Source organism: Silurus aristotelis (assembly GCF_946808225.1).
Source record: "Silurus aristotelis genome assembly, chromosome: 7".
NCBI classification, from domain to species: domain Eukaryota; kingdom Metazoa; phylum Chordata; class Actinopteri; order Siluriformes; family Siluridae; genus Silurus; species Silurus aristotelis.
The window spans coordinates 13,666,823-13,688,946 of record NC_139580.1 but is presented as its reverse complement, the minus strand read 5'-3'; the positions used below and the strand labels follow the sequence as shown (position 1 = coordinate 13,688,946).

Below are 22,124 nucleotides of genomic sequence, written 5' to 3'. Positions count from 1 at the left end.
GTTGTGGGAAAATCCCAGGAGATTAGTAGGGTTTTCATTCTAATGTTTGATATGTCTACATCTGATTATGAATCAATATTTGATTGCCTGATTACACAATTTCATGAGTGTACCTGGTGTTTCTGCTGAAATGAAAGGCGAGTGTACAGTATATTCTTTTATATACATATAAAGATTATTATAGATTGCTTAGGCTCTATGTAATCGAGTAAGATTTTAAATATATAAACATTTCCACAGGTGTTTGTAACACTAATAGCTTTAACTCCAACGTGCAGTGTTTCTCTGATAATAGACTTTAGGAAACTTTTAGTTGAAGGTTGAGTTTATATTTACTGATATCCAATTGCTATTTATGCTATTTGCCATTTATAGTGAACCGGAAATCCTTCTGAATGTTAATCTGTATATAAGTTAATAATTAAAAGTTAATAGTAGTTCTAAGGTCTAGTTTATTGGTAATGATTTATAAGATCTGCATTATATAGTTTATATAACTATATTTTATATGTGCTATAACACTTCAGCACATATGAAATAGATTGGTATAATATCAGCCTGGTTTATTTTCATCACATAAATATCAACTATGAAGAATAATGTGTGCAGCTATGAGAGAGTGAAAACAGGTATGCTTTAATGTTCTAATCTTTTATGTGAGAAACACTAAATATCTTAAGCACTTTTATCATGCCTGATTATGTTATGCAACTTTAATACAACTACACTGCAATGTTTAATACAATATGATTATACTGTATTGCAGCTTCGACACATCAGTCACGACTGGATTAGTTATTTCCAAATCGTCTCTGTTACGAATGCTCAGTTTCTTTAATAATTCCTTTTTGGCACATGCTTATGAAGAGGGTGTGTAGGTAATGAAAGTAATTATTGTCATATATCTTTAATCGGCTAGCCCATTTTGGCAAACATGGCACTTGCAGTGGAACAGAGCCTGATATGAGAAGCATGTTGTTTAAACAAGCTGGATAGAGAAAATATTTAAATACGGCTGTGCATTAAGGAAATGGGTGCCAGTAGAAAATAGTTTTCTCTTTCTTTCTTTTTACTGATGCTGAAGATATTATTTTCTTTCTGAATATTTACATGGCCAGTATCTGCTTATTCAAGAATGAACCTGTATCATAAGTGCAGTAATGTGAAAGTGTACTATTAGACTTTTTACCGCTATCACTGCTGCCACAGTATTTTGCTGACAACATTGTCTCTAGCTTATTACTCTAACAAGTTCATTACATTTAGCTTTTTTTTTTTTTTACAGATTACATTAACTGTAAATAGCCACTCATGTATACTCCTGTACAGCGTATTCACTACATCCAAGTTGTAATTATATTTGTACAGAATGTAATTAGAGCTGTACTTTCCTTTGCATTGCTCATTTATTTTGCTGGTCTAAATTAGATATCTAATTCTAACTAAATGTTTCAAATGAAGCCTATAGTAGCTATACTATATATATATATATATATATATATATATATATATATATATATATATATATATATATATATATATATATATATATACAGTAAAATAAACTAAATACGTAAGATTATCATTATATTATTTTGCTATTATGTGCAGTATGTTGGTATGACATTATTATAGTGTTTTTTGTGTCATACAAATAAAAAATATTTATAATAAACCATACTCTCTTACATTTTAAACCAAAATGTAGTTCTCATGTCAATTATACAGTACTGTAATTTAAGAAAAGGCTTCATGTAAAAGCACCAGTGGTTTTACCACAGTTACAGTATTTTACTGTCTATTATACAGTTAGACATGATACAATGTGCAGCAACGGTGAACAGCATGTGTATCTCCTTTCCTTAATTATTAAACCAATATCCACTTTCAAAGGCCATTTCCTAATTTTATACAGTGTAATTTAGATGCCTTCAGAGTTTCTTTGCCTGTTGTATTGTGGGCTGTATTATGGTTACCAGGGTGTGTGGGGGTGTTGTCTTGGGCACACAGACACACAGGCATGTCTATGCTGTGAGTCAGTCTAACCCACAGCATGTGAGCCATGATGGGAGGGATCCAAAGTGCCTACACAATTTAGATCTAACAGACATTGTCTTTCTTTACTGATAATCTAACTAATGTTTGCACTGTAGATGACGTTGTGATTCAACAATGCTGATTTTAAATATCAGGTAATCTGTATAAACCTACACCAGAGTTGTGTTTTTTGATACTCATTTCTGAGTCTTATCAAGTGGGTGTATTTTGAGGACAGTATATTCCCAACAAACCGGACTAAAGTCATAACAAGGATAGAGTTTCAGCATTGCTAAGAGTTAAGATGAAAAAATTGTGTGTATGGTTTCTTGGCCAATTCATATAGATACAGTTCAACTGATCACTATTAGAAGTTTTATATGTTTTTTGGTGGTGTAAAACTTTCTACAGGACTACTTCCCAAAAAAACGAAAGAAACTGTTCTGACACATTTTATATGAACTGGATTAAATAAGATTTTCATTGCCTATGTCTTGCAGGTCAAGTCTGGACATGTCTGAGAGCTTGACTTTACCATGTGGCTGTTCAAGGAAATGTAGAGTCAGTGCACTGAGCCTCAGTTCATACAACCACACAGTAGCTCTTTCATAGACTGTATTCTTGTCCATTTTTTCCCTTTATTGGAATGTTGATGATTTTGTATAAATATACTGCCCATTATTTTATCACATTTTGTAAGTAAAGAACAGAATACAAGACAAATAACAAACAGAAAAAAACTAATGAAAATAAAAACACTATTGAAATTGTGATGTTTCAGTTGTTTCCTGTTTTAAGAAATTTCTTTAAAGCATTTAACATTGTTTTTTAGCTTTGTTGTGAACATTTCTGCTTCTGACCCTAGGAAATTGGTGGCCAGTGATCACCTACTGGTTAAAGCATGTCTTACTGTGGTTAAATTACAGGTCAGTGAAAGATTCTATATAACATGTTTTCTGTTTTAAGTTTTGTGTCTGTCCAAGATTTAAGTAATGCATTGGGCTACACATCCCTTGCCTAATATCATAATGTAGAAGATGAATTGATTAAATAGGTGGCACAGTGTAGACAGGTAATTATGCAGCTCAGCTCAGAGCTCCAGTGCCCTTGGTCTAATTAGCTCAGGAATCTGAATATCTCAAGTTTTTCCATTCTCTGCAAACATGCCAAGAGGTTAAGCACTGGCTGTGCTAAATTGCCTCTAGGTGTAAATGTTTGTGTGCATGGTGCCCTGAAATGGACTGGCATCCTATCCACAGTGTATTCCTGTATCTCCCCTTTGTATTAAGTTTTGTATCCACCACAATCATAACTTAAATACATACTATAAATACTGATGAATGAAGGAATGGAGCAACTAAAAGTGCTTAGAACATGCAGACAACCACAATATATTCAAATATTAACTCAAATATATTTTAACAGAAATAAAAAGGAAAAACCTACTGGCATCATTAGGGATGCACATAGGTGCATCATGACACTAGTTAATGCACCTTGTGAAATACACACTGTACTAAAATCCTCAAGTTTTAAATGTAGCTAACATTCATTTATGAAATCCTGTTAAGACTTTCTTAGCAATCTGAAAAAAACAGTTTATAATAGGATGAATGGTAATTAGAATATGCATGACAGTAAGGATGATCACACAGATGTGAGGTTACTATGGTAACTATGCAAGTACAGCTGTGTGACGATGCCACGTCAAACCTCACAACTGCTATGTGATTACTCTCCACCCGGCCTCCATACATGTCAACAGTCAATCTCTGGCACCTCTTCTCCTTTCCAATTGTTTTGGCCACCTATATATAGGTCCTTAAGTCCCACTCTGCCCTACAAAGACCTTACACTCGTAAAGTCTCATGTCATGCTCTGGGCCAGGAATGCAAGACTGATGAGACTCTGTAGCTATTTGAAGCATTGTTCAGATAAGCCTGTTCTACAGAGGCCTAGGCAAATGCTGATGCACCGTGGGAAAAAGAACAAATGGCACTAATGTCCTGGACAAGCTTTCAAAACGGTTGCGAAACAATGCAGAGGGAATGAGCAACTCCTGAAAGGTCAAAAGGTCCAGTCTCTTCATCAAGGTCTAAATCCTGTCAATGAGAAAAAATTAGAGTCAATGAGAGACCATGGAGCCAGGGTCAGATGCTAAAAGTGATACATATTCAAAAAGGATGTAACACAAATATGGATTAGAAAAGATGTTTTATATCTGACATCAAGCAGTCAGTCATTAGCTTATTTAGTTCAGCAGCTTGTAACAGATGAAATCATAATAGGTTTTTTTTGTTTATTATTAAAAATGTTTATTCCATCCTTTTTTTTTTGGTTCAGTGAAAGAAAAAATGGAAGACATGACACATGGACAGGCAGCAATATCAACAAATTGTCAAACAGTTCAAATAGAGACATTGCAGTTCATGATGAGAATAAAGTTCTGTTGTGCTTCAGATGTATTCACCATGTCTTACGATCATGTTTACAAATTAGCCATCAAGATATTGATAAAATTTTATTTTGCTTCTTAGCATTGGATATTTAGAATATTTCCACATTTCTACCACTGCTGAGTTTGACAGTTGTCTACTGTTTTTTTTTTTTTTTTTATGATACTGTCACTAAAGTGAAGATGTCTGAATGTAAAACAGGGCACATTGGGGTTCAAGAATCTCACATAGTTCACTCATAACCTCTGACTGGAAGTTCTGGTTGCAAGAGTGAAACAAGAAAACATTAAATTAATCATCACATCACATAATAAAGTATGTGGTTTATATTAGGTTTCTTAATATTTTTGGGAAAACTAAATTTGTTACAAAACATTGCAGGTGTGTACTCAACAACAGTTCAGCAGTTTAAATGACTTCTTACTGGGGCACACTACAGTGTAATGAAGTTAATTCAAGGCTTATATGCAAGTCTTTGTACAAACCAACATCTGGTAGTTTGTCTGCTGTGGAACAATGTCTACTGTTTTGTGTAGAAATACAGTTTAACATTCTTAAGTGAAAGACTGATAATTACTGAAAAGTGACAACTGTTGTGTTTTATTCTAAAGTCGTACAAAAATCTGCAAGATCCCAGTGTCTGGGACTGATTCATCAGCATAATCTAAATGTGTATGTAGTTTTGTTCAAAGAAAAATGTTCAACTGTAAGGCGTTTGATGACTGAAGGATGACCCAGGACCCAAACAAAAAGCAAGTTGACAGTTGTAGGAGTCTGGCAGGTATAACCCATTTGATGTTATAAAACTGTCGGCTGTTCATTCATGTTACACACAAACCAACAAATTCCAGCGAGGCTGACTACAGCTTTCCCATGACAAAGAATGTCATAATGAATTGTCTTTCCGCATAGCTGTGTAATACACCTGCTTCCTGTTCATGACAAGGTTAAACAGATTCTATAAAAACTACACAGATATTTATAATGGTATTTATTATTTTTGGCAGTATGTGTTTCTACATTAGTTTTGTATAATGTGTATTAATTGTTGGCTTAATTAAACCAAATAATGTTTCCTGATATGCCAGGTTAAGGGGAAAAAACTATGATGGAATGTACTACACCTAACATACTTTATCATATTCAAAAATCATAGAAAAGACTTTCTGCCCTTCTAACTGTCAGTGATTCAAGACTTGTCTCTGCTATAGATAGGGAGATGCACATGATGTCATATTGTTATATATAAGTTGTTTATATAGTATATCCATTGCACCACAGACCAAATGTTAACCTGTTTTTTTGGGGGGGAGTGAACTCCATGTCCAATTCTGGTTTCAGAAGGAACTAAGAATGTACAGTATATTGGATTATCATTTAAACTGTTTTTCAATAAATTACACAGACTTCAGTAATAAAGTTAATAAGAAATGTCTAACATTAGCTCAAGCTCATAAACAATACACATGGTGTGAGCTATATGTAGGCTAATAAAACTCCAGATAAGATCGGTGCTGTGCTGCAGACTCTGGCATTCATGCAAGTTGAGTTTTGATTCTTACCTGAACTACCTGTTTAAGGTAATCTATCAGCATCTTTAAATAAAGGCTAAACAAATGGTTTGACTCACTGTTATGGGGAAGATGTAGTCCAGTGGTTAAGATGTTAGACTTATGATTAGGTTATGAGTAAAAATACCACTGCAAGGCCTTTAACCCCCAACTGCTCAGTTGTACAGTGCATCCAGAAATCTTTGCAAATTTAAAATATAAAGCGAAATAACACGTACAAGTATTCACAGCCTTTGGTCAATACTTTGTTGAAGCATCTTTGGCACCATGTACAGTCTTTTTGAGTATGATGCTACAAGCTTGGCACACCGATTTTTGAGTAGTTTCTAACATTCTTCATTTTAAGACCTGTCAAGGTAAATCCGGTTTGGATGGGGAGAGTCGGGGCACGACCATTTTCAGATATTTCCAGATATGTTCAATCGCAAGTTCAAGTCTGGGCTCAGGCTGGGCCACTCAGGGACATTTACAGAGTCCATTCAGAGTCCAGAGCACTCTGAAGCAGGTTTCATCGAGGATGTCTCTGTACATTGCTGCATTCATCTTTCCCTTGACTAGTCTCCCAATTCCTGCTGCTAGAAAACATCCCCACAGCATGATGCTACCACCACCATGCTTCACTGTAGGGATGGTATTGGCCTGGTGTAAATTCCCCATACCTGAGTGGGGTAAAAGATAAAAGGAGTGAGATAAGGACACTTGGGGAGAGATACACAGATAGACACGTGTGTGTGTGTTGGTTATGGGCTGGACAGCTCCTCCACCTGATACAGGCAGTGGGGGTATATGCCAGCGGGGGCATGGCCAAGCGCCGGTTTGTGAATGGAGGGTGAGGCCACGGGAGACAAGTGGGACAAATCACACACCTGTGGGGAATTTATCTAATCTAATCTGTTCTTTTTTGCAGTGAGCGGGGAAAAGGAAAAGAGGAGTGAGAGAAAGCGAGAGACACAAAGAGACGTGCGTGCGTGTGTGTGTGTGTGTGTGTGTGTGTGTGTAAAAGTGGCAGTATCTAATAAAATAAACCTGGTTCTGCCAAAACCGGTCACCGCCTCAGATCCTTCCCCTGAACCGTCCGCTCTTCTACACTTATATAGACAGGTGTGCCTTTCCAAATCATGTCCGATCAACTGAATTTACCACAGGTGGGTTCCAATCAAATTGTAGAAACAAATCAAGAATGATCAGTGGAAACAGGATGCACCTGAGCTCAATTTTATGTGTCATGGCAAAGGCTGTGAATATTTATGTTCATGTGATTAATGAATTTATTTTTTATACATTTGCAAAGATTTAAAACAAACTTCTTTCACATTGTCATTATGGGGTATTGTTTGTAGAATTTTGAGTAAATAATGAATTTAATACATTTTGAAGTAAGGCTGTAACAACAAAATGTGGAAAAGTGAAGCACTGTGAATACTTTCAGAATGCACTGTATACAAATTATTACTTTTACAGTTAACACAATTGATAATAGGTGGAAATTTGATGTGAGAACACTGCTGGTCGTGTTTTTTTTTTTCATTATTATTTCCTATTGTAAGTCAGCTTGCTGTTTGTCACACTGAATCACCACAATGTTGAGATAAACTAATTCTATCTCCCACTGCTAAGGAAGTTGCCAAGGTCTGAGACTGTGAGTGGTTGTGAAGGAGAGACATAACGTCTTTACAAGGAGGAACAAGAACAACCAAATCTAATGGCAGATTGTTTCAAGGTCATTTGAAATGTTAATAGTTTTTCAGCCACACACACAAACAAGCATATGATGAAAAGCATAAACCAGTTACCTTCAGAGTCAAGATCCTAGAACACAAACAGAATATCGGTCTTATAACCTACAGCTAGTGGTGGAACTGATTCTAAGCATACTGACCTGAGCAGTACGTAGTTCTTTACTTAATTTTACTCAGGTGAATTATTATTAATTAAGAAAATGACAACTAGAAGTAAACAAGTGTTCTGGTAAAAGTTTACTTTTTTTTCTACTTAAACAATTATATTATCTAACCAAGTGACTTGTGGAAAAAATGAACACATCCATTATAAACAGTAACACAGAAGGGTAACATTAGCCTGCTAGCTGAACACAGCTGACTGCTGTTGCAGTTTTAAGCTTATATTAACTCTCGTCTCTGGCGCTCTTGACGCTGCAGAACATTATGGATGATTGCTGTGGATCATGAGCCACAACTTACAAACAGGAAACTATTAATATGAGGGTGGTAAAGAAGGTGGCCAGATGCAGAGTTAAACCTGGATTTGTAGGCTTGTCTTCCAATACTGCAATGGATGACAAGAAAAAGGGTTTGTAACAGTCTCTTGGGTAAAAAATAATCTGAAATAGATGACTCAAGGAAATGTTAATGAGATGTTAGAAAGATTATCTAATTAATGCAAAAGTAATACATTTTAAAATACATTGGGGAGAAAATGCACAGAAAATTGATTTACTAGGTTTTTTTCTATATACATATTTGAAGATGGAACAGGACAGCTTTATTTACATACACTATGGTTGTGTAGGCAACAATTTTTTTTTTTTTTCCATTTACTTCGAGTTTATGCCACCCGACTGCAGATACAGAGTTTAACTGTTTAACATATGGTTAACTGCTTTAAAAAACTTTCACTTGAACACAAAAACAACAGATGTAAAGCACTACATTGAGCTTTAAAAGGCTCAAACAAGCATTCTAAACTGAATACATTTCTACAAAAATTTTTTTTCAAAATAAAAAAGTTCTAAGAGCTTTTACCATCACAAAATAATTCTAAGTTTTTAATAGTAGTTTTAAAGGATCCAAAATAAACCAAAGATTCCCTAAGACTTTAATGTAACCTTTTTATAAATCAAAAGAAAAACCTTTAATTTTTATTTTACTAAGCGTTTTACTTAGAGCTCATTAAAAGAGACAAATGGTCACCCCCATAGCTAAAAACAATCATAGGACTTATGTCTGGAATGCATGAGAACACTTTTCTGATGAAACACTGACAAAACACAGAGCAGTATCCATGAACATTCACCTGCCTGTAAGGGTGTAGGATAGTGGTGTGGTGAGCTAAAGTATCAGTCCCACTGACAGCCCATGACCAAAAAGGTGTTGGTTTCAGAGTGTTGACCAAAACAGCAGCAGTGTTAAGTGTGAGAGAATCTTGGCCGCCAGATTAAGCAATTGAGACACATCTTAAAGAATGTCAGAGCACATTCCATTCACACCAGTGGTAAGAAGTGAAAGCAGCACTCACAGCCACTGTAGTAGAGCTGAGATTCCTAACATGCTAGCGACATTGGAAGAGGAATCCTGCTTCATGGAAACCTCAAGTACAATTTTCCCTTCATGATGGGTGCAGACATTCCTAATGCCTTGCTTCTTCACAGAGCAAGAGACATGGCAGATAATACAAAGTTGGAACATTAAACAGACAAAAACAGTTGTTTGTATCACATTACACAATGTTTAATAGAATACTCTTGACTATTTTATACAAATCGAATTCAATATTGCATTAAAACCCAAGACAATCCCATTAAGGCCATTGCTAGCATACGGATAATACATGGCCAGTGGCTTTAAGAGCTGCCCTTTCTCTAACAAGAGCTACTTTAAAAAAAAAAAAAAAAAAAGGGGGGTATGATGCATGAATGTTATGATCACAGAACTAAAGAACCTGGTTGAAAATCCAGACCAAAGTGCTTTTTGTTTAAATGTTGATGTTGGCCTAACACAAATCAGCACTTGGATGTGATCCACATCCTTTTTTTTTGAGGTCTAACATGGTAAAATGTGCAAAAAAAAACTAGGAGACTAACATTCACCTGCTCCTTTTCACCCAAGATCCTGCTCCAACAAAATGGAAAAAATGGTACAAATCCCATCGCTCCGAGTACTGTAGAAAATACTATGCATTGGCAAGTCTTATGCTTTAAGAAAAAAAAACAATAGAATAAATAGTGCTAAATCAGAACTTATTGAAGGGGGAAACGTATTGGCCACACAGTGAAAATCACAAATTGTGTAAAGAGTCAAAGCATGAATGATGCTTATTCTAATTAACAGGACTAAGATCAATTGAAACCAGCATGTTACAAAGCTTATACTGAGTCTATAATAGTATCCACTGGTATCAACATGGCTCTCCAATGCAATTAAATGCTCTGTTCTGTTGCTGCTGATCTCAGCCTGGAATGCAAATCCTAGCTGCTTTTAGTTACAGTACTCCATTTCATCCAGCTACATGAGGCTAGATATGAAGACTTCCCAAAATTAACACTGATATAACCTCACTGTAACAGAGAGAAAGGTTTCATTTTCAATGACCTAACAGCAGTTTAATGCTAGTCAGGACTCCGGTAATGGTGTGCTTTTTTAAAGAATTTAAAAGAAGAAAAAAAAGAGAAAGGAAAGAGAGAAGCAAAACCCTGAGTGACTTACAGTGTGAAAACCACCAGGAGTACAATGTCACCAACCATGGAAGTGAAAAAGAAAAAAAAACAAACAAAAAAACTGAGGAAAGATAAATATACTGGAAAAAAATAACAAGAGTCTCTTTGCACAAAATGTCTAGTCAAACAAATAAGAGCTTACAAAAAAAGACCTCAGATCAATAAAGGGTGAAGTGCAGAACCGGTATATGTATGTAGTCACTTTCTTTTTTTTAATGCAGTATTTTGAATACAGAGGTATCCTCTGTGTGACGTAAACATAAATGATCATGCATTTCCTACATGGTGTTTGGATTTCTATTGCATTGTATGGAGGTTATGGCAGATCCAGCAGGGGACGAAGATTAGTTCGGATCCCATCTCTGTTCTTACTGCTGATGACACTCTGCTGGCTGAGTTCCTTTAGACTACACACACACACACACACACACACACACACACACACACACACACACACACACACACACACACACACACACACACACACACACACACAAAGACAGAATGAAAGTAGTCCTTATGAACATTCAACTCACCCCAATAACCCCATGAATGGAAAAGCATGGTGGAAGATGTGAGAGGCATGTAGCAGGTGGAAATACAGGCTTGGGATACTGAAAACACCAAGAACTGCAACAGAAATTAGTAGTGGCTGTGAAACACAGAGTGGAAGTGAGATTTACTGATGTGATGCTTATTTGGAAGAAGCAAACTGAAGGTCAGTGGAAATAGTGGGGATATAAACATGGAGTAGACGACATGCTGAAACTAGCACCCCTTACCTAGGAATGCATGGAAGTGTAAATGATTCATGCCTGCAATGAGGACAAAGGGGACGGGAACAACGAATCAGATTATGCACCATACATGCAGAATTTAGTGTCAATCAATTCAATTAACAACCAATAAAAAGCACATTAGCTGAGATGTGTGCTGGGCTGTTAAACTTTACACTTCCGATTTCATTCAGTAAGGACCATGTAATTTGAATAATAATGGTTACGAACGAGTCCATTTGTGCGCATGTACATGTGTGATTGACTAAGATACAATATCAGGAATTTCGAACCATCGTTCTGTCCGTCACACTGTGTAATCAGGGGCCATAAACCATTGAGCTTGAATGTAAGAAATAAACCCTTTGAGCATAAAAAAATGGTTAAATTCCTCTTGTACCACAAGAACTCACAAAAGATTTAATTGTGAAACATTGTCATTTCCTGCCATCTCTAAAGTTACCATAGTTACATGGTACATTCATGCGCTCTGCAGCCTCTCTATTTTCTCTGTGGAGGAAATAAAATGCAATTTTGTCATATTTTGACAAAACCATCTAGTTTATTGTTTAACTATAGAAATGATAAAATATAAATCAGTGCATAAATAAGTGCAGAGTCGCTGTTTTAGGAAGTTAGTCAACGCCTTTTTTGAGCAGTTCTGCAATAACAAGGTCTTGGTGCAAAATGTAGTGTTTTTTTTACGTTTAAATATTGAAATGATGAATTAAAATTTTGTAAAGGTGGAGAATACTGACTGTGGGGTCAACATCGCCTTCATCTTCCTCTTCACCCTCCTCATCAAGGTCCTGAAATACACAAAATATGTTCAAACCATAGTCACTCATCATCATCTCTAATGTAATCCACAGAAATGTTTAATGCAGATTTATGTAACCAACCTCCTCATCACCTTCTTCAACATCCTCCTCTTCAAACTGCACCCACACAGAGAAAGTGCACGGTCCAATTTAGCAGGGAAAAGAAAACAATGCAAAGAGTCAGGTCCATAATTATGAGGACACCCACAAGGTTTAAGTGTACACCCAAATCAGTTGCACAGAGCATGCATTACAGCATTTTAATGTGATATTCATATTTTTAACCTGAACGCACATCAAAGTCAAATTAATTTTAGCAAGTATAAACCTGAGAAAGACAAACAAAGAATGAAAGACGGTGTAATGACTAAGAGTCCTGACGTACACTTTCATCATCTTCCAATGCCTCGCCTGTGAAATACAGCACTGCTCTGGGGATGATCCGCTCTCTGAAAAAATGACCAATCTCAAAATCAGTGGCAAGAGTGAAGTCCAAGTCCTCATCCTAAAACACACACACACACAAAGCTCAAGACGGCACATAAATAAAGACTGCACCGAATTAGATCATCATTTCATTCTAAATAATTTTTTAATGACAACACTAATTCAATCAGTTGTCAATCATAGTCATAATGATTTCATATTAGAAGTCTTGATTGTGCAATCTGCTCAGTTTAACACAAATTGAACTTTGCTTATTTATTTCACTATAGGAAGTGCCAACAGGAAAACTTCAGTGACGCACTAAACTTTGTTAAAATAGCAGGAACGTAAGGGATGCAAATCCTGCAACAGTTTGGCTTAGAACGTGGGACGAAATGACGCAATTAAAGTGTCCAAAATGTAGTGATTTCACAATGGTTGGTTAGTCTGCTGAACTAATCTCCAAAATGTTTACAAACAGTGGAGGATGAACAACTCCAAGGTCGACTCACCATTCCATCTGGAGACGCTGAAAGGAACAAGGAGGGAAAATGTATTAGTCATCTACTATAACACAATATAGACATTTTAACCATTAAATGTGATTAAAGGAGATTAAAAACATTAGAGAAATAATATTAAAAAGATATCCCAATGCACAAAGAAGTCATTTCTCATGTCTTTATGCACAGATAATGACATCATTCAGCTTGTTAGCTTCTGCAATGGAAACCAGTCATGCTCTATTACTTAGCGGCAAATTGCCACACCCATTAAGAATTCTAAGGAACTCAAACACACACTCCCCGCCCACACACACTTCCGGTGGCTTTAGCCAGAAATGGGAAAAGAAAAAAAAAAAAAAAAAATATTTTCTACAGGTAAGACTGCATTCTTTCATATCTAATGGCAGTTGAAAAATGTTGAGAGGAGTAGTTGAAGTGACACCAGATAGCTGAGGTGAAAAGGAAAAGGCACAGAAAGAAACGTGTCATGTGTTCCTATCCACTAATTACACCAGGTAGGAACACTATCCATGGGTAATGAATGACCAATAATCCAGTGATAGTTCAAAAGGAAAAACTTACCACATGACTCCACACCTGACTAGCAGTCAGCAAATGAATTATTAATCATGTCCCCTCTCAGAACAAATGAAGTCCATTTTTTGTCCTCTCCAATCTTAGGATTTTTTCCCCCCCATTCACATTTCTTAACTACATAATCTATGTATCTGTGCCATTTGAATCAAATTTTATATATTTTTTTAAATAAGTCAAGTTTATTTCTATAGTGCTTTTCACAACAGACATTGCCTCAATTGCTATAAATAATACATAATGGTAAATGTAGTGTATTCACTAAGAAATTTCACATGCAGCACAGTCACACTGGTAAAATAAATACATAAAAGATACAAGAATATTGATGCCACAAGCAAGCAACAGATTTCCTATTTTTTACCAAGCAGCCATTTAGAACTAATTGGGACTTATTTGCAAGACTTTAAAAAAAAATTAAATAAAAAGGTTGTGTTCAAATTCATGGTAACCAATATGCATTCTTGCCTCTCTGTTTACAGACTCCTACAAACAGCTATTTGCATTTAAAGTCTTTTAAAAATCACACAGAAATTTTTAGTTTAAAGGGGGAAAAGGCAAAACCTGAGATTCTGTATTGACAATATTATCAAATCAAATCAAATTTTATTCATCACATACACATACATACAGGGTACGACATGTAGTGAAATGTTTTGTACGATGGTCCGGCATGAGGGAATAGGATGGGGGAAAGAAAAGGAGGCAGATAAATAACTATAAGGTATAAGAAAAACTATTAAAATAAAATAAAAAGCATATTAGAAGCATATTGCATTCTCAGTTTTTATTTTTCAGTTCTCAGTGTGTTGTCACGACACCCATGGGGTCTGAGAAGCATAGCCAAGGATTCTTTTGTTACAGCTGTGGAAAATAAGCCAGCATTTATAATGAATAATTATTTCAATAAATCTGTTTGACTGGTCACAAGTTTGATCTAAAAACAATTAGGTCTATATTTAATGTCAAACTTGGATTTGATGCATCCCATTTAGTGAAAATGCCAGGGCCAAAAAGTGTTTTATCTGAAATACTGGCAAACAAAAGACCTTTAGCTAAATCACTGGAGCGAATAAAACTAAATCTCACGCGGATGTTTGTTGCCACCTAGTGGACATCAGAGATACTAACAAAATGAGGTGTAATGTAGTCAGTGAAGCTCTAAATCAGAGCCCCAAACTTTTTTTTGTCTGTGAGGGACACATTCTCCTATCGTTAATGGGGGAAATTCGGGTCTGTTAAAGAAAATTACATGGGCTGGAGTAACTACCAGTATTCTTGGCCTTGCAAGCTTTGTAGTGTAATAACTAGAATTTAATGTTGAAACCCAACCTTTATCGTCAAATACAGATAAAAGTAAAAATTTAATAAAAATTAAATTTTCAAAACATGTCTCTGGCATTGTTTAGAGGGCCGTTCTAAATTTTGTGACAAATTCTGCCTATGTGCTACAGTTTGGGGACCCCTGCTCTATACAAATTTGACACTTAATGTCCCTCTGAATGTCCTTTCAGGATAACCTTACCTTTGGCAGGGTTAAAGAAATTAAAGAAGGAATCCTGCGGCACTTCCTTGGTGATGGTCCTCACTGTTCCTCTACCTTTGTGCTTCTGTTTTTTCTTGATAGTTTTCAAAGTCACATCCTTGCCTTTCTGCCAGTCTATCTTGCAGCTAGATATAAAATAAAACAAACAAACAAATAGATAAATGTCAGTTTTCAAGTTGCATGCATATATCCTGGAGACCATCAAAACCAGTAGGTCATCCTTAATGCATGTTTCAATCTGTGTGTAATGTGGCTGTTTCTCACCCCTCACAGTCCACTATCTCTGGGCCTTCGAATGAGAAAGGGTCTGCTGAATCTGGCTCAGCTTTCATCTTGTATGTTTTAGTGAGTATAGTATTGCTAAAGAAGCTGTTGGGCTCGAAATGGAACTCCAAAGTAAAGCTCTGGTTTAGAAAAAAATTAAATAAAATGCAAGCGTCAAACTATGTAAATTTCAACATAAAAATAAATAATATTATGAAGAAAAATTATAGGAGCTTGATTTGCACACCATTGGCTCTCCTGGTGCAGAGAATTTCACTGTGATGTCCTGCAAGTGTTTCAGGATCGGCTCGTCATGCTCCTGAAAGAGAATAGAAATAACAAGAACACTGGTCACGTCATGGTCTGGTGACACTTGCTCAAGGTCACAATGGATCCCAGAAACACGTGGGGTGAGGTGGGAATACCCTGCACTGGATGCCATGTTACCAAATGACATTAAACATTCACACACATTTAACCCGCATGAAAATATGAAGAAAGTGCAAAAGTCCACAGATAAAACCTGAGCTTAGGATTAAACCAGGAGCTATATAGGTGTAACATTACTCTTTGCACCACCATGTGTGGTCAGGGACGGGTGCTGGCAGTTCTCGGACACATCAATGACAAATAGAAATGACTCCAGAAACTGCTCCCCCTAGTGGAGACTGACAGCTAAACATGAATAAGCATGGAGTAAGGTGGAAGGGGCTAGAAGGTGCTTTACATCTAAAAATCCTAACTACACCTGACCATTCTGTATCAAAATCAAGATGTGCTTTTCAGCCAACACACCAGATCAAGTACTGAAAAGCATTCAAATTAACTGTGTTCCAGAGACAGAGATGTTAGAGCCAAGCTCTAGAGCCAGTATGTCAAATTCAGGTCATTCTCCACATACACACCAGATTTATCCCATGGATGCCTTGGGAATCAGCTATGAGAATAAATTGAATAATGATAATGAATAAGGAAGTGTGTTACAAAAGGGGAAAAAAAAAAAAAAAAATATATATATATATATATATATATATATATATATATATATATATATATATATATATATATATATATATATATATATATATATAAATAAAAATTCAGGACCTACACCGTTGCTTTTGCAGAACGTAAATAAATGTGTCATTCAGTTTCTTCCACCACTCACTAGGGGTAAATGTTTAAACTTTCTTTTCCTAGATTTTTGCATACTCTTTCAGACTAACTATAGCTCCAGCTGTCTGGTTCGCTTATTTGCATTGGTCTGGCACTCGCCTGTCCATTCACAAATAAATGCAATATTCAGTATTCGATCCCTAGCACTTAGGTACAGCATAAAATTCCTGATAAATACAGAACCCGATTAGCACATCAGGATTTATTAACAAAATTAATCTAAAATACCCTGTCCTATGTAACCAGCTATACACTGTTTACTAGCCAGATCCCATTAGGGGTCTCCACAGCAGATCATCTGTCTCCATACCCCCCCTGTCCTCTACATCTGACTCTTTCAAACCTGCATGTCTTTCCTCACCACATCCATTAACCTCCTCCTTGGCCTTCCTCTTTTCCTCCTTCCTGGTGGCTCCATCCTCAGCATTCTTCTACCGATATACCCAATGTTCCTCCTCTGCACATGTCCAAACCATCTCAATCGCACCTCCCTCACTTTGTCTCCAAAATGTCCTACATGCACTGTCCCTCTAATAAACTCGTTTGGCTAATCCTGTCCATCCTCGTTACTTACAATGAAAATCTTTTCTTCAGCTCTGCCTCAAACATGAATATTTGCATATGTGCCAAAACTTTTCTTTGTAAAAACCTCATCCTGTCAAACACAGTGAGATTATAATTTTATATATATATATATATATATATATATTTTTTTTTTATAGAAGTTTCACCTGTAGCATTTCCCCCAGCATGTCCACATGTTTGAAGATGGTAAGCCAGAACTCTGGGATGCCTTTAGGATCTTCAGCAGTGGCTGAATCTTCTTTCTTCACTTCCAGCGCAGCCTTCTTCTTCATCTCCTCCTGTCAGAGCACACATCACATCACATCACCTTTCTACAACAGGCACAAGTACAGATTAAACAAAACAAATTGAAAAGAACGAGAACTTGGAATTATATATATTTTTTAGTGCAAACCGGAATTTCTAATGTGGGTCAAAATGTAAGATTTCTGGAGCCAAATTAAAGAACTAGTGGGTTTTTATGAATGACCACATAACTCCATATTACAGGCGAATGTCTGTACCAATAATCCAGTGCAAAATTAACCCCATAAAGAAGAATTAAATTTTCTATTTTTTTTTCTTCAATGTTTGTTTCTCCATTTTTCCTTCTATAAACTTATAAATGCACTTAAGGTCATGTGACATTAATGGCAGTAAGAGAGGAATGTCACATTTGAGGAATTTGTTTTCCATGTGCAAATGCAGATGGCTGTATTGATACTTTTCTTTAATCAAAAATCTTAAATTGCTAATGCAAGTAGTACACACCACTGGAATAAGTAGTACATCATCTAGAATTGTATGTTTTTTTCTCTGCAATAGGTTTTTTTTTTTTTTTTTATAAACAGATACAGACTCCCCCCCCCCTCCATCCGCAATAAAAGGTTGCATGTCGTCCTGTCTGTGCATCTTGGTGATAATCAGCTGTTTTTTCTGTTTTTAGTTTGGTGTGTCGTGACCTCTAGATACATAAATCATTCCAAAAATGTCATTTTCATCTGAATCGCAGAAGATATTTAGTAAACAGATACTCACAGACAGCTCTTCATCCTCGCCTTCACTGTGCCACTCACACTCTTCATCCGTTGGTTCCACAGCTCCAGACACCACTGCCTGCCTCTGGACAAACATTAGTTCATACACTTGTATAAAGCAGGTTTCCTTATACACTGGAACAGCACAATTGTTCACTGAGCTACAGTGCCCTCTAAGCCAGATTGTACACTGGGGAAAAAATAAATTACTAGTTTTAAATAACTATATGAATATAGTAAGACTGTGCAAAATATATCATCCTTCAGTGCTATCTTAGCAGAACCTTAGCACCACATTCATGTAGGATGCAGAAGACATTTTAGTTCCAGGAGAAGTAAGATAAAAAAAAAAAAAATTAATATTTTAAAATGTTGTTCAGCTGTCCCCAGCCTTGGAAACAGCCAGACATGGGTAAGATCAGTGGGCTACTCGTTAAGGTGGGGGATGACTTTAGCACAGACAGGGAGCTTACAGGCCACAAACACAAGCCTGAGCTACAGCCATTAAGTGTGCACATGAGATAAGATGCCCCACTGGTATTCTTTGCAGAGTATACAATAGGCAAAAAAATAAATAAACAAAAATACAAAAGTCACAGCACAAACCCTAAACTGTGTAGCTCTCATATGGCATTACTCATGGTGCTGAATCAAAGATTAAGCTGCAAAATGTTATTTGATTTTTCCATAAATAATGATGAAATATTAACCTTGTCAAAGATGGGATGGTAGAGGCTAGCATATTTCCTCTCCAGCTCATGGACTTCCTCATAGAACTTGGCCTCTATATGAGCACTCTGGACCTGCAGTCTCTTCAGAGCATACACTCTCCTCTTTACTGCTTTGGGCAGGGCACTGACATTTGGTATCCTGCAGAGAATATGGTTTGGCATTTACTGTAATGTGAGGTCTGGATGAAAAGTGGAGAACCTGCCAAACTTTGGTGGTAATGTTACAGCAAACAATGTTACATGCAAAGCAATGCAAGATAATCATCTAATAAAAATGCCTCCTACAACAAGGCAGCATCATCTATCCACATCCATCTTAAATTCAATTATTCAGTCTACTTTTCAAATGTATTTGAATACAGACACTCAATTGATCACACTCAGCTGAATTTCTTACAAGGACTCATACCTTTCTACATGAGAGATGATCTCTGCTTTGTCACCCTGAGAGCCCTTGCATCCTGCCTTTCCTGTGGTAACAAAAATCAAAGATTGATTTTTAGCACGCACTGCTATAATCAATAATATTGATAATCCCAAAATATGAAAATCTCTAGCATGAACCAAAAACAGCACAATTTTGGCCCTTCCATTACAATAAACCTTAATATACCAATATTATTGTATGTGGTTATAACTATACAATATGTGAACTGAACACAAGCAGATTAAACTTAAGTGATTATGCAATAAAGACATATTATATATAAACAGCCATGACATTATTAAACTCATCAGCATACCTCTGGCTTCATTCTTTTCATTTTTTCGTGCCTCCATCACAGATGCCCTTTAGCTGTCAAGAAAATAATTGGTAGATATTTAATATGTTTAGTATCTTTTTTTATTCAGTTCTGCTTAAATAAATTCTGTAACGATTCCCATAATGATATCTTTTAAATGCTTTAAACCCAACAGTTCTCTCTCTATTATACTTGCAAGTGCATAAAAGAGGAGATGTAAAGGCCTGTGTTCACACACCCAAGTGTGAATCCTGACACCACAATATGAACATATACTAATCTAGTAGTTCAGCAGGTTTATCTGGGAAACGCACTTCACTTTCTGACCTGGCCTACATGTTAAAACATGGAATAAAATAAATTAGTAGGAAATCCATTTTAAATCACAGGAATTAAATTTTATAGCCAGTTCATGAAAGGGTCAGGATGCCTGTGAGTATCCTAAAGATTTGTGATTGAACTGCTATTATGCAGTGATATTTAGTGGGATTAGCCTTTAAATTGAACAATTAGTCCTTACTATGGCTGAGTGGTAGATCTAGAAAGTTAAAGGTTTTTTAATTTCCTGTATTACAGGCTCATTCAACAAAAAAACAGAACAAAATACTTACCTGTGAGCCACCATTTATACTTCCTGATTCGTTAAAAAATGTGATAATCCATGACAATATTACATTATGTATAATCAGTGTGTATAATCTTCCTTTAAACATCTACTACAATACTCATATGATCTTTTTGCTGTGGACAAAAGTGGAATCTACATAATTTCAATTCAGTTTTATTTGTATAGCACTTTTAACAATGAACACTGTCTTTTTTTTGAGAGAGATAAAGGTTACAATATCATATATATATATATTAGTGCCTATAAGCTTAACCCTGATAAGTTTATCTTTAATGGCCAAACCAGTGGCAACAGTTTCAAGGAAAAACTCCATGAGATGGAGAGAGAGAAAACAGACTCAAACAGGAACCTCATCTGAATCATCCAAATGTCCATTAATGATAATCCTATCATTGTTCAGATGTACTGTTTAGAGATGGGCTCTGAAATGCAGAACTGTTCATGCAAATTGCAGTCTGAAGCCTTTGTATCAGTCTTTATATCAAAATCCCTCCTGCATACTTCTCAAATGTGTGAGAATTGGGCACAGATTAAAGTGATCATGCACAACTAAGTATTAATCCCAAACTTTTTATTCTTAAATCTGTCTCAGAAATGACACTGCTTATTAAAATAAGGCATCATACCACAACAGGCGGGCCAACAAGATCAAAGGGACCGGCGCCAAAAGGAGCTGTCAATCAAAAGCCCACGCGAGCTCCCTCCACGTGGGATTCAATAACGTGAAGTGAGGCATAACTGAGATCGCCATACTGTACAAACCTCACTGCCTGTACAACCTCACATCTCACATATTATTAGAGTTAACATAATATGGCGAAACACGTGACAGCGTGGAGGTACACACGTGGACTGGTTTTGGGGGATTTTCATCTCGAACACGAGGGAAAAGTTTTCTAGAGGAAACTTATTGCAGCACAAATACACCAGTGTCCCCCCCCCCAGTCCATTTCTGCTGGAGTTTAGAAAGAGAGAGAGAGAGAGAGAGAGAGAGAGAGAGAGAGAGAGAGTCCCACATGGAGCACATCGACCGTGTGACAGCGTGTGGAAGGCGGACCGACCGGATTCTCTCTTTACTTTGAAAATAACTAAATACACTAAATACACACCATATACAGAGACTCGTCCATGCGTTACAAATATGATGGCCTTTGACTTACCTCAGGCTTCAGGCCGTCCTCACGCTCCTAACACACGGTACGAGAAGGTACAAAAACTAACCTCCCAACATCCGCGTCTCTCATTGGACAAGCATTTGTCACGCTCTCCCGGATCCAGCCAATCAATGTTCAGCTTCTGTGCTGCTGAACCTTATTGGCTGTGGGTGTGTCGGAATCACAAACAGCTCCCTACGCCCACTAAAAGTGCACTTCGTTAGGCATGAAATGATTGTTCTCAAACCCTATATAGTGCACCACTTAGTCAACACAGGACTATTCGGAATTGAGACACGTACACCTTTAGGAGTAACTTTGGACAGGTAAAACCTATGCCTGTTGCTTCAGTACAAAATAAAATGTTGTTTATTAAAACCTAGACAGGGATATAACTAAACATTCTATAGCACATAAAACAATTTAAAGAAATATAATCCTAATATGAAAGGGGAAACACTTGAGTGAAAAAAGTTCTTCAAGCCAGTTAAATAAGATTTAAAGATCAGACGATAAAACAGAGTCTGATGGCTTGTTCATACTGTAAAGCAGCAATTAGCATAAATAAAAGGTCAGGTTGGCACAGAGTAGCTCTGATTCTTAACAAATGTTTGTCCAGTGCAAGCTGAAGATAGTATTGA

The 22,124-nt window shown here is 36.5% G+C and overlaps 1 protein-coding gene across 10 annotated transcripts; it reads right to left on the bottom strand.

The window, feature by feature from the left end:
• Nucleotides 1-10,016: 10,016 nt before the first annotated feature.
• Nucleotides 10,017-21,621, bottom strand: nap1l4a (nucleosome assembly protein 1-like 4a). Of its 10 annotated transcripts, none has more exons than XM_083545847.1 (15): nucleotides 21,490-21,621; nucleotides 19,702-19,754; nucleotides 19,368-19,428; nucleotides 18,938-19,097; nucleotides 18,229-18,312; nucleotides 17,358-17,489; nucleotides 15,698-15,769; nucleotides 15,451-15,590; nucleotides 15,166-15,311; nucleotides 13,053-13,069; nucleotides 12,500-12,619; nucleotides 12,196-12,231; nucleotides 12,052-12,102; nucleotides 10,983-11,332; nucleotides 10,017-10,917 (listed from the first exon to the last, which is right to left on the bottom strand). In XM_083545847.1, exons 2-14 carry the CDS (start codon nucleotides 19,736-19,738, stop codon nucleotides 11,327-11,329), a joined length of 1,062 nt encoding a protein of 353 aa, XP_083401973.1. In that variant the 5' UTR covers nucleotides 19,739-19,754; nucleotides 21,490-21,621; the 3' UTR covers nucleotides 10,017-10,917; nucleotides 10,983-11,326. The 10 variants fall into 10 exon arrangements, with proteins under 10 accessions (XP_083401973.1, XP_083401972.1, XP_083401974.1 ...); XM_083545846.1 differs by having other exon boundaries at nucleotides 10,991-11,332; XM_083545848.1 differs by lacking the exon at nucleotides 13,053-13,069 and having other exon boundaries at nucleotides 10,017-10,924; nucleotides 11,300-11,332; nucleotides 15,161-15,311.
• Between the last annotated feature and the right edge of the window lie 503 nt (nucleotides 21,622-22,124).

Excerpts from the sequence above, each read along its gene's own strand:
- nap1l4a (XM_083545839.1), bottom strand. The coding sequence starts at position 19,738 with ATGGAGGCACGAAAAAATGAAAAGAATGAAGCCAGAG. Across the intron at positions 12,103-12,195 it reads TTGAAGAAGGTGATGAGGAG|GACCTTGATGAGGAGGGTGA; the intron begins GTTGGTTACATA and ends TGTGTATTTCAG. Across the intron at positions 10,918-12,047 it reads CGATGTTGACCCCACAGTCA|GAACTCAGCCAGCAGAGTGT; the intron begins GTATTCTCCACC and ends TGTAGTCTAAAG.